The sequence below is a fragment of the Etheostoma spectabile genome, chromosome 8 (assembly GCF_008692095.1).
Source record: "Etheostoma spectabile isolate EspeVRDwgs_2016 chromosome 8, UIUC_Espe_1.0, whole genome shotgun sequence".
Lineage (NCBI taxonomy): Eukaryota > Metazoa > Chordata > Actinopteri > Perciformes > Percidae > Etheostoma > Etheostoma spectabile.
The window spans coordinates 6,350,088-6,362,499 of record NC_045740.1 but is presented as its reverse complement, the minus strand read 5'-3'; the positions used below and the strand labels follow the sequence as shown (position 1 = coordinate 6,362,499).

At 38.0% G+C, this 12,412-nt stretch overlaps 1 protein-coding gene across 3 annotated transcripts in view; it reads left to right on the top strand.

The window, feature by feature from the left end:
• Positions 1–7,341: 7,341 nt before the first annotated feature.
• The window catches only part of tph1a (tryptophan hydroxylase 1 (tryptophan 5-monooxygenase) a), a 5,280-nt gene continuing 209 nt past the window's right edge, over positions 7,342–12,412 (top strand). Inside the window, exons 1-11 of one of the 3 annotated variants that reach the window (XM_032522817.1) lie at positions 7,342–7,564; positions 9,606–9,740; positions 9,934–10,117; positions 10,210–10,310; positions 10,416–10,483; positions 10,573–10,769; positions 10,886–11,021; positions 11,114–11,240; positions 11,343–11,438; positions 11,629–11,762; positions 11,855–12,412. The exon at positions 11,855–12,412 is cut by the window's right edge and continues 209 nt beyond it. In XM_032522817.1, the coding sequence (XP_032378708.1) occupies positions 7,475–7,564; positions 9,606–9,740; positions 9,934–10,117; positions 10,210–10,310; positions 10,416–10,483; positions 10,573–10,769; positions 10,886–11,021; positions 11,114–11,240; positions 11,343–11,438; positions 11,629–11,762; positions 11,855–12,029 (1,443 nt within the window). In that variant the 5' untranslated portion in view covers positions 7,342–7,474 and the 3' untranslated portion in view covers positions 12,030–12,412. Of the gene's footprint in view, positions 7,565–8,417; positions 8,593–9,605; positions 9,741–9,933; positions 10,118–10,209; positions 10,311–10,415; positions 10,484–10,569; positions 10,770–10,885; positions 11,022–11,113; positions 11,241–11,342; positions 11,439–11,628; positions 11,763–11,854 lie in introns of those variants that run through there. The other 2 variants (XM_032522816.1, XM_032522818.1) reach the window with 2 other exon arrangements.

Genomic DNA, 12,412 nt, shown 5'->3' with positions numbered 1-12,412 from the left:
TATATATATATATATATATATATATATATATATATATATATATATATATATAAAGGGTAAGTACAAAACAGCTTAAAACCTTTTTCTATAATTTCAGGAAAATAAAAGATATATTTACGGCCACAAGTTGGCATCCAAAGATCAATCACATGTGACTAAAAAAAACTAAACAGCATTGTACATTTTACAATTGTAAATATGTACTATGTACTTATAATCTTTTTGATAATTACAATGTTTTTTGCTGTACTGTATTTCTGTCCTTATCTATTTGCCACAGATAGGCATGTGTCTCTGTACACATACACCATATCAGCTTTTACTGCAGCTGGCACAAAAGCGATTTTTAACCCAAAATTAGCATAGCTCTTTGCATATTAACGCACGCTTTAAGCATTGAATGTATCCATCACAATATATATTATTTGTTCCTTTTTTTAATACAATGAAAATATACATTTCTATATAACATGAAACTACATTGACTGTAATGAGTCACCTCTTCAAGCATATGAGTAATGGTACTAATGCTGATGACAACATCAAGTGTTTACCAGAGGGTGACAGTCACTCGGTAACGACAATAAAATTAGATGAAAGGCTCGAGCCTGGCAACAATGATCTCATTTGGTTTCCAAATGCGCCATTTCGCCTACTCATGGAGAAGAGCAGGACAACCTGCGCATTTCCAGCAAGCTTATGAAGGCTCTGTGAATATAGCAGCTTTTTAATTAAAGCTTGGATTGATATGTAGAACACTCTTTCTAATGGAAATCCCAAGATGCGTACTAGAGAGTGTGAGCGTATTAGAGACAGAGATAACCCTATGGGGAAAAAAACCTGCTATCTCTTGACAAGACCTGAACTTTGACTAGACTTGTGATGCACAGACCGTGCCTTGATCTGCGAGTCATGTCCTGTTTGTGCTGTAAGTGGCTGGAATGATGTGGATGTAATCATGTTTGGCCTTTCAAGATTACTTGTGGCCAGTGACTTGCACTTTGCTGGGTCTTCAGGCCTCACTCCCAGGCCTGTCATGTCACAGAGATCAGGGTGAAGCCCAGATGTTTCCTGCTGCCCTGCCAAACTTCATTGTCAGTCTGTCAGTCTTTACAGCAGCTTGATATGATCCGACTCCATGCACACAACGCAGCGGCCCGTTCCGCGTGTGGCTGGGGCTTTAGACACATTGATGCTGAGACATGTCAGGCCTGTCTGATGCTGATGCTGGATGTCAGTTAACTTCTTTTTCTGATTACCTCTGCCCACACAAATCTGTTCTGTTAAGTGACCGGACATTTTGCCTTACAGTGAAATGCCTTCTATTTTTTGCCTCACATTTGTGTGAAAATGTACAGTTGGTACAAGTTCCTATGTAACCTGGAAAGAATATAACACTAAGAAATTGATGAATATTTCGATTTTGAACATTTTACTAAAGTTCTTCAAGGCATTTGGAGGTAATATCCTCTCTGTAATAAAGTCGAAAAAGCTTTAACCTGTTATTAAGTGGGATTAAAAGGCAGTGAAAGGGACTGAACTGCCTTCTCATGATGCAAGACAGTCTGTCATTCAACATAAGCAGAATGTTTTGCTAATAGTTATTCATGAGTTATGCTCTGAGTTGTGGACTGACCTTTCCAGTATGGTAAAAATAAATGTATGTATGATTTAGTCAAGCTAGATCATCTACGTTAAACCCTCCTGAGTGTGTGAAATGTCCCTAACACTGGTGTAGTATGTGTTGCTGGGCAAGCAGGACGGATAATGGAGGGATGAAGAATGCGTGTGCAGCGTCACGTTCCCTCTCCTTTGATTCTAAGGCCTGGCCTATTCACAACCACCTGGTCAAGGCATGTTAATAAAGACACATGATGCTATTGGGTGCAATCAAAGCCCCCTTCAGCTCATTTCCTGAGTTCCCCTGGCTTTCTATCTCTTGTCAACAGAATCACAATGAAACTTTCCCCTTCGTTAGCCCTGAATATCAAAGACACTGACATTTCCTGCTTGCAAGAAGTAATGCTGTGACTTGGGTGTTTGCATTTTCCTTCCTGTTCTGCTTCTTCACCTTATCTGTTAGGATGTTGTAATGATAAACTAGAAAGGTGCTATACAGTGTACAATCTTTGTCAATGGCAGTGCCATCTTAAATGGTCACCAACAAAACATCAGTTATGCCAAGTTGGAAAAGTTATATAGCGCCAAATATAATCTTCTATGAGGCATATTAGGCAGAGTAATCCTAAAATCAATAAAAATGTTGTAAATGTAATGTAAAAAACTGAAATACTCCACTTTCATTTTTGTCTATACACAAATAATAAAAAACATTTTTCGTCTAAACAGTGTGATGAAGGCAGCTTAACTAAATATAGAATACAAATGTATTAGTTTTTCAGTGAGTGTGATAGTGAATGTGAAAATGTTTGCAAGTATGTTCATTTTTGTCATCATTAATTAAGACATAGATGAAGATCAATCTACAAGATTGATGTCGTATACATGACGGCACTGAATTGCTTCCCATAGTAAGAAATTGTAAGTCATTATTATTTTAAAAAACAACTATACTGCGTAAATTATTACATGTTTTTTTTGTCTAAAAAGAACTGTGTAAAACTGCCTTTATTTTTTAAATATATTTTCAATTGCTTGTATTGGAGGCATAAATAAATAAATTCTTATTAATTATTTTATAAAGGGCAACACACATTAATTAACATTTCTGTAAATGTGCCAGCTGGCTAATTTTCAACTGTAGTCCTTTAGCCATATGATTTTAGACCAGCGCAACAGGAAACAGCAAGACATGTGATCACCTAACCAAATTTATAAGCAAAACACATTCAAAAATCTTTCCAGAATAAATGCACGGGACTTTCGGTCACCCTTTTTTAATCTCTATATGTTTTTTACATTACATATCCCGTATCTATTTTGAATGTGGCAGGTGTTTATGGGCGCAGCGCTGTCCTGCCCCGTCCTTGTGTACCGCTGACGCCTGTCACCAAGTGGCATATGCTCTTGTTTGTTCTGCAACGAAAGAATTGGAGCTAATTAAAGAGATGTAGTGCTGCCACAGGAAGTGTACGTAAGCAGACCATTCACTGCTCTGATTAGATAGTTGTTCAAACAAGGCTCTGTATCAGGTGAAAGACTGTAACTCTATTGATGAGTTGCTATTATAAGACCTTGAATTGTCTGGAAATTCAAATAACACCAGTGTGAAGTGGAAAAGCAGAATGGCAGAAAGGCAGAACATCCCACTCAAGTAAAACCACTGAGACCTTCTCTTAAGTAGCAATAACATAAGTTAAAAAACTGAATCAAAAGTAGGTCCCATTATACTAATGCTTCTTTTATTAGTTTTACAGACAGATGGCATCTAAATAACATTCCTGTATTATTTTGTGTGTTAATGTTACAGTATATTATGTCATGTTTGCTGAGATTAGAATGTATTAAAGTAATATACTTTAATGTTTAATATCTGTAGTTTTATGTTACATTAATTTGGTTTTGGCCAGTTTCAATGTTCTGCACATGAATTGCCAACTCAGTCATGTTGCATCATCCATATATACAAAAAAATCAAATCAAATCAATTTCTGTTTTAAAAAAAATAAGTTTTTTAAATGGTAGATTTTTCATTTTAACTTATTTGTTAAGCTTTTTTTATGTTTTATTTTTTATGTGTATTATACTAAACCTCTTTGCTGGTGTAACACTTAATTTTGGTTGTGTAACTGTTACTTTAGTAAAATAAAAGTGTATCTCATTTATTACTTTAGCCATGGATTTCTAAACTAATGGTGGCATGACTTTAAAAAGACAACACAAGTATTATTGTAGTATTTTAGTATGGTTATCTTCCAAATGCCAAGCGAGAAGTAGTGCAGTTTTACTACATTCTAATCCTCATGTTGGGCAGTGTCTTAGTACCAGGGGTAAGATTAGCCAGAGAGATCTCTTGCAGCTTGACACTGTGAGCAAATCCCTCTGATTAAAGTGAACAGAACTGGGACAGATTGGCAGACACGGTGAAACCCTCACACTCTCAGACATGTCTGTCTACAAAAACCTACAGAAAGTGATTAGAAATAAGCTTAAGCTTGAGCAATGTTTTTTTTTTTTTAAATGATTAATGCTTTTAATTAATAACTGTTATTTATTCATGTGAGCATTCAAAGTGGTTTGGTTGCCTGGTTAGCCTGGCAGCCTTTCAACAGCCAGTCCATGGCTTTTTTTCCTCATAAGCAGATTATGGTTCAGTAATGAGATGTGTAAATGTACTGAGTACTCCCATTGTCTGACTGCAATAGAGCTTGAAGTGCCTTATCAGGAAGTACAAGAAATCAATACTGAGCATAACTGAGTTCAGCTATAACTAAGAAAAGGTTTACAGTACATTCACATTTATACATTTTAGTTTTTTCAAAGTATGGTTTGCACAATTTGTAGAAAATAACGTGGAAGAATATTTAGTTGAGATGGACAATGGGTGGTAATAATAGAAGATTATAATGGCTGAGTTCAGACATATTATCTCATCCTTGAAGCTAATTATCTATTGACCACTATCCACATAAGGTCAGTGGGTCACCAGGAGAGCGAACTACAATTCATGTTGCACCCCTGTCGAGGTACTCGATGGCTTAACATCTCGAAGCACCTGTGCCACTTACCCTCTGAACGGCAGAGCAGACACATGACATCATCACATTTTCAATAAATGATGATAAAGTGATAACATTAGAGTTAGTGTGCTGCATGAATTTTAAACCTGTTGCCAGGTCTGAATATGACATTGAATAAACTGGAGATCTGATCCAGGAGCTGTCAAGACACAAGGAGATCAAAAACAAGGGCAGAGCATGTTCAGCATAAAAGTGCTGCTTGTGAATATGTATTTATAAGTAGATTTGGACTAGCTTGATGCTGCTCTGTAGAAGGTTCATGAAAGGAACCCTTCATTACTGAATCATGAACAATGACATGGCCATACAATTCAGTAGGCTTTATCCTTTCCCCTGCCTTTTCTTTCCTCTTGATAAATTAGCAAGCAACAAAACCCATTCTAGGGAAAACATTTCAACCTTTTTCCATATATTAGTCACAGGGTGGACGTGTCTAAGGTCCACAATGCGGCAGAACTACAAAGAGAGTTTGTCTCAAAGAAGTCTCATTTATTAACCGGCATTTTAGATGTGCACGTTTACTATACAGTATGTATGGATTAGCTACTTTAATTTGATCATTTTGTCAGAATCAAAGCACATTTGTTTTATTCACCACATAGCAATTCCAACAAAGAGAATGAGAATGGTTTAGGCAACAACTGATGCTTTCAAGCTGGAAGGGGGTACCACTACATAGCTGGGACAACAACAAAATACATAATACCAATGCTTCTACAGAGAGAGCAGATCTCCTTAGATTTAACAGTTCAGTACCCTTTTTTCAAATTTTTACTAATTAAAATGGTTGTTATGGCCTTAATAGTAAACAAAGCTACTGGTTTGTACCATTTAAGTTTTTTTTAATAATACTATTTCTAATCATTCTATTAATATGTTCTTGGGTCTTTTCAGTTCCTGCTCTGTTATGACAACATGACAACACTCCAGAGTGGGGGCATCTTAAAACTGCTTGATTTTTCTGACCAACAATCCAAAAATCTACTGATATTCAGTTTGCGATAATGAAGCTAATAGAAAAGTGGAAAGTCCTCACATTTCAGAACCAGAGTATGTTTGGAGTTTTGACTTGAGTTTAAATGATTAGTTGTCAATCAAAACAGTTGCCAATTTATTTGATTTCTATCAACTAATCAATTAATCGACTTATTGTTTCAGCACAAATAATTACTTTGATGCTAAAAGAAACCAGAGAGCGTCTGACTGCTGAGTGTTTCTGTAAGCCAGTCTGTGATTTTAAAATATTGCTAACTGATAATATATCATTTGTTTGCTATAGTTATTATTGCTTAATGTGTGACGCTGCTAACTCCAAAATGGAGATATAAAATGTTTCAGCTGACCTTTCAAGTGAACAAAATATTCATTGTTCATTTGTAGCTCAGGTATATTGTGTTTGCACATTGAAGCAGAAATGTTTCCCTTCTGATGGTGAAGGTGATAAAGAGCTTAAACCAACAGTCAGGTAAACATGTTCACTCATACTTTGGTAATGTTTGGCTTTATGAGCAATGCATACTGGTACATGTAGTTACTGATGGTGAGGCTCTTTGTACAAAGACTGTTTCCTGCGTTAACATGAATGGTGCCAGATGTGTTTTAATGAGCACCAGAACAGACTGGATGCCCACATAATAAGTTTACCGTGCTTTACAATTCTGTAGAAGGACTGCATAATAAAAGCTTGACCTTGCTATGTCTTAACACAACATCTGAGAGAAGATCTGGTTTCAGTTCCTGAGAAGAGGAAGTTCCCTTTACTGACTCCTTTGTTGTGTAAAGCATCTGTCCATGTCACGAGTGACACAGGACAGGACCACCTGAGACAAACAGCATGTGCATCAGCAACATGTATCACTGCATTAGAGCTGTGAGGTACTGGCTGGCTGACAGACATTTCAAGTTTCTTACTTGCGAGGTGACTAAAGCTTACAGAGAACATTGGTTTTTAAAAGTAATGAGGCCTATTTAAGTTCAGTTCTCCCTCATCTTGATTATGCTTGCATAGGCCCCCAAAGCTTTTTCCACTGATTGCCTTGATCTTATTAAAAGGGTCATGGTGTTAAAGACGGGAAAACATGCAGATTATTTATGTCATGTGGAGATAACCCAGACGTGCTTACAGTGCAGAGGTTTTGTTTGGTTTTTTTTTTTGGGGGGGGGGGGGGTAATGTCTGGATCACAGTACAATAAAGCAGAGGGGCTATGCTTGAATCCTCTTAAACCTTGACCCCTTTCTAGTCTCAAGGTGTCAACAAACCAGGAGCATTAATTGCTTGTATTAACATGAAGAGTCCACAGCGAATCATTATGTCTGCATTCATACTAAATCCTATCACTCTCTATATGATGAAACATTTTTCATATTTGGTTTTACTTGTAAGGCATAACGCAATATAACAATGCATCCTGCTTTATGTCTTTATATGTCTGGTGCACTTTTTTCCTTAACACATAAAATTATCTAATAAAAACTGTTCTCTCTCTCTCTCAGTAAAATCTGAATTTGTGATTGATCTCATTGAAGCTGTTTCAGGCCTTTAGGTGAAATAAAAGATAGGCTACTCTTCTCCCCTAATGACGTGAGGCGTGGCGTTCTTTTTCCATTTGTTGTTGCGAGTGAGCCTCTTGCCCCCTCCTCTTTCTCTCCGTGGTTAAATAGCAAAGCGCGCTGCTTCTTGTGGTAGTCAGCCCACTTTACGTAGCGAAGGTTATTTAGATAATCTACCAGTAAGAACTACATTACGAGGTAGATAACCCAGCAGCACTTTAATATGTACTCAAACAAAAACGAAGGACCGCGTAGAGGAAGATCTTTTGACTCTATGAACATCGGCTTGGAAGAAAAACTTCTGAACAATGAGGTAAGAAGAAAAGCCTCGTGTTTAATCCTTTGAAACAGGCACCTGCCAACAGCACGAATGTTTTGTCCTGTTCGATGAGATTACTAAGAAGGTGAAGAGGTTTTATTAAATTCCCTTTCCCCTCAGCGTAGATTAATTTAAGCCGTTTATTGTTATAGCTTGTGGAATTTTCGTCAAACGATTAAGAGGGTTAAAGTGGGATACCTCTAAATGTTATGTCATAAAAGAATCATTATTGCTCTATCTGTTCACTATTCACTGTTTTCCAAAGTTAAAGACAAAAAAGATAAAGCGATAAACCTGCAGGGGTGTGTGCGCCTTTTCTGTTTCAAGGTTGCAAAAATGCTCAACAAAAAAAGAGGAAAAAAACAAACAAAAAACACAAAATATTTATGTTATTGAACAAGTGGAAAACAAATTGTTCTCTAACTGTGACTTAACGTCTAGCTTTGGCAGGCAATCCGATTGTGTCTGTGACCTTCACCTGCAAACTTTAAACATGTTAAACACGGAGTTCTTTACTAAATATAGGCCTTTCTGACAAACAGTAGATCTAAACGGGAATAAATGTGTTTCACATCTTCTCTCTTTTACAATGAGGATAAAAAAAAATGGGTTAAATTAAGCAGCTGTAATTTTTTTAATATTCACATGGACTTTTAATGTGCATGTTGAAAATAAAGTTAAAGTTGTGTAAACGTTGCATTAATACAGCTGACATCAAAAAAGGTAAAAATAAGTAATTCTACACGTGTGCGTACAATCCTCGCACTTTGCGTCCTGCGGCGCGCTGCAGTGATTAAACGTCCAGGGAGCTAATAGGCTTCCCCGCTGTCTAAATGAGATTGCACTAAGGCGATGCTTTGAGACAGAGACAAGTTCATCTTCGTTAAACCGAGACGCAAAGAGCTGACGCCGGGGAGCGTCCGGATCCAGTCCCCATAATGCTTTCAGGGATACTACCGACAAGGGTCCACCGAAAACTGATCTGCCGCGCTGTCTACACAGTGCTCGAAGGGTGGAATATGGTAGGCAGCAACTAAATGCATAAATTTAACAAATGTACTTTCTTTTCCACAAATCACTTTGATCTATTGTGTGATATTTCGAAAGTCTAAAGTAGTTGCACATGACAGGAACAAAATACAGTGTCTGAATCAGACGTTATGCTACGACTAAAGTAAACGAGAATACATCGCAGCCAATCAAAACAGATTAGTTTTCTGTGCTGTTGGCATGTTACAATCCTGCTTCTAAATCTGATGCAGGATTAATTTCCGCATGTGCAGCGCGTGCACAGACATGCGGCAACGTGACAGCACTGTCCAAGGTGCTGAACTACACAAGATGGGTTGGTTCGCCTCCTGTGGTCACTAATAGCAGCGCTGTCTCTCTATGTATCTACATTACCGGTCAAAAGGTTTGGAGTCACTTAGAAATTTCCATTGAACTCCATTACAGACAGAATACCAGATGAGATCAGTTGCATTTTTTTAACCAGGGCAGCGGTTTTTCGGATTATATTCTTACATATAATAGCAAAAGGGTTCTCCAATGTTTTCTCAGTTAGTTTTTTTATTAAAAATTATATCAAATTAGTAAACTTAATTTGCCTTTGGAACATTGGATGAATTTTGCATATAATGGGCAATGTAGAAAGATCAGCCACCCACTCAGATCAGCTGGTATTCTATCTATAATGGAATGGTATGGAAATTTGTAGGTGCCCCCAAACTTTTGTAATATATTTGTATTACCTGTTTCATAAGTATGGATGTAAAGAATCAACCCATATTGCTTTCTGCAGCCGTTCCCTGTGACTCTCAAGCTCATAACTTACTACATGTTGTGAGTGTTGCATGTTGTGCATTCACTTCAAGATCTGCCCTGAGTTATGGTTCAGTTGGGGGAAATGCATTGTGTAACATTGAAATGTTCTTGAAACTATGTAACACAGAACATGGTAGTAAAGTGCTCTTTTCACAATAATGTTGATGCCACAATTTTTAAAAGGACTTTATTTTTTCATTCCGGTTTTCAGATAAACAAATCAACCTTCACAAAAATTGAGGAAAACACTGAAAAGAACAATTCATCAGAGAAAGGGAGAGCAACAATAATATTTTCCCTCAAAAATGAAGTAGGAGGACTAGTAAAAGCGCTCAAACTCTTCCAGGTATGGACAAAGTCATTGTAGTCATGGTTCCTGTTCATATTAATAATGTATTTAACTCAAATAGAGACATTTTCATACCATATAAATGTCATACATATAACAAGTATATGTCTGCCAGCAATTTATTTATTCATCACACTGAGGATAAGGTTAATGTAGCAAACTTAAAAACGAATCTCCATGTTTCTTGCAGGAAAACCATGTCAACCTTGTACACATAGAGTCCAGAAAATCCAAAAGACGCAACTCTGAGTTTGAAATTTTTGTGGATTGCGACAGCAACCACGAACAACTGAATGAAATAATCCAGCTGCTTAGAAAGCATGTGAACGTGGTAGATATGGATCCTCCAGATAACTCCTGTCTTGATGAGGAAGGTAAATGAAATCCTGAAGACATTTTATTACAAATATATTATATTAGACCGTATTGTCAGCAAACAACTCATTTTCTTCTTCTCTCTACTCAGATATGTCTAATGTACCTTGGTTCCCAAAGAAGATTTCAGACTTGGACAAGTGTGCTAACCGTGTCCTGATGTATGGCTCTGAGTTGGATGCGGATCATCCGGTATGCACTGTAGGCACATATCAGACAACTGGTTGACTTACAAAAAAAAGGAAACTCCTTCATTTTGAAGCCCTTCTAATATCTGTCAATCTTACTCTCCATTAGGGTTTCAAGGACAATGTCTACAGGAAAAGGCGAAAGTACTTTGCTGATCTTGCCATGGCATACAGACAGTGAGCCTTTCTTGTACATTTGAATTGTTATTTTGGAAATATGTGCTGTTTTTACTTAATATTCATAGAATGATTCTCTCTTGTTGCAGTGGGGATCCCATTCCTCGAATTGAGTTCACAGAGGAGGAAGTGAAGACTTGGGGAGTTGTGTACAGGGAGCTCAACAAATTGTACCCCACCCATGCCTGCCGGGAATACTTGAAGAACCTGCCACTGCTGTCAAAATACTGTGAATTTCGGGAGGACAACATCCCTCAGCTGGAAGATGTGTCACGTTTCCTCAGGGGTAGGTTTTTTATCCTTTACTTCAAATACAAAATTGGACATGTTATTTTAAAGTATTTTCAGATTTGTTTATGTAGTCCCTCACTCATCTGTGATCCAAACGTCTTATCTTCTCAGAACGTTCTGGATTCACCATCAGGCCTGTGGCTGGTTATCTGTCCCCACGTGACTTCCTCGCTGGTTTGGCCTTCAGGGTTTTCCACTGTACCCAGTATGTGCGACACAGCTCTGACCCTTTATACACCCCAGAGCCGTGAGTAACATACAGTACCATATTTAGAAAACGGGAAAGGGTTCATATGCATTTCTGGGTGCTAATATGCTGTTTTTTGTTTTATTATCAAGAGACACATGCCATGAGCTGCTAGGTCACGTCCCGCTGCTAGCAGAGCCCAGCTTTGCCCAGTTTTCTCAGGAAATTGGTCTTGCTTCACTCGGGGCCTCAGATGACTCAGTTCAGAAACTGGCCACAGTGAGTGAGACTGATCAAATCAAATTCAATTTCCTATTCTGAAATTTAAAATCTAAAGTAATTGTCATTCTCGTTTCTGTTTCATTGACTCTTTTGTTACAGTGCTATTTCTTTACGGTGGAGTTTGGCCTATGCAAACAAGAAGGACAGCTGCGGGCATATGGAGCAGGACTGCTGTCATCTATCAGTGAGCTTAAGGTAAGACCATTTTAACAGGACGATACAGTGGACACGTTAGCACAATCTTCCGCCTTATATTTTCTAACTTCGCACCATTAAATGCAATACATCACCATAGAATACGCATATAAAAGTGCCTGAACAGCTGTATATTACCTATATTTCCTCCAAATGGTTACTCTTTCTGTTCTTTGTTTCCATATTACAGCATGCACTCTCTGGCAATGCAAGGATAATGCCTTTTGACCCCAAAGTTACATCCAAACAAGAATGCATCATCACAACATTTCAGGATGTCTACTTTGTGTCAGACAGCTTTGAGGAGGCCAAAGTTAAGATGAGGTGAGCTTGATTTCTTAGTAATGTAACACAAGATTTATTCATATTGATTAAATATCTGCTACATAAATTCAATGATATTATTTTCATTTCAGGGAGTTTGCCAAGACCATCAAGCGTCCCTTCACAGTCCGATACAACCCTTACACCCAGAGTGTGGATGTGCTAAAAGACACTCCCAGCATCAACAGCGTGGTGGAGGAACTTCGACACGAGCTTGACATCGTCGGTGATGCCCTCAACCGGCTGAACAAGCAGCTGGGTGTCTGACTGCCCACATTCCAGTTGGAGTTAACCACATAAACTCCATCAACGCTTGCCATGTCACCCCCAAGCACCGCTGTAGAGATACTGCTTGTGTATCGCCCTTCGTCAGTACAATGAATGTGCACTGCTTTTGACAAAGCGCTCTGTTGTCCCCACTGCATGGCATACGGCTTATACCATTCACAGAGGTACATAAGGTGTGCTTAGCAACTTATATCATTAAAATGCACAAACTCAAAGAGCTGCTTAACCTGACACACTGTTTTGCTTCCGTTATACTTGGCTCAATTGGCTTCTGTATTCCAAACATCAACACGCTTTCATGGTACTTTATTACCCTTTAAAAAATCCCCAGCTTTTACGATCACAGATGTGGTTTCCTCATC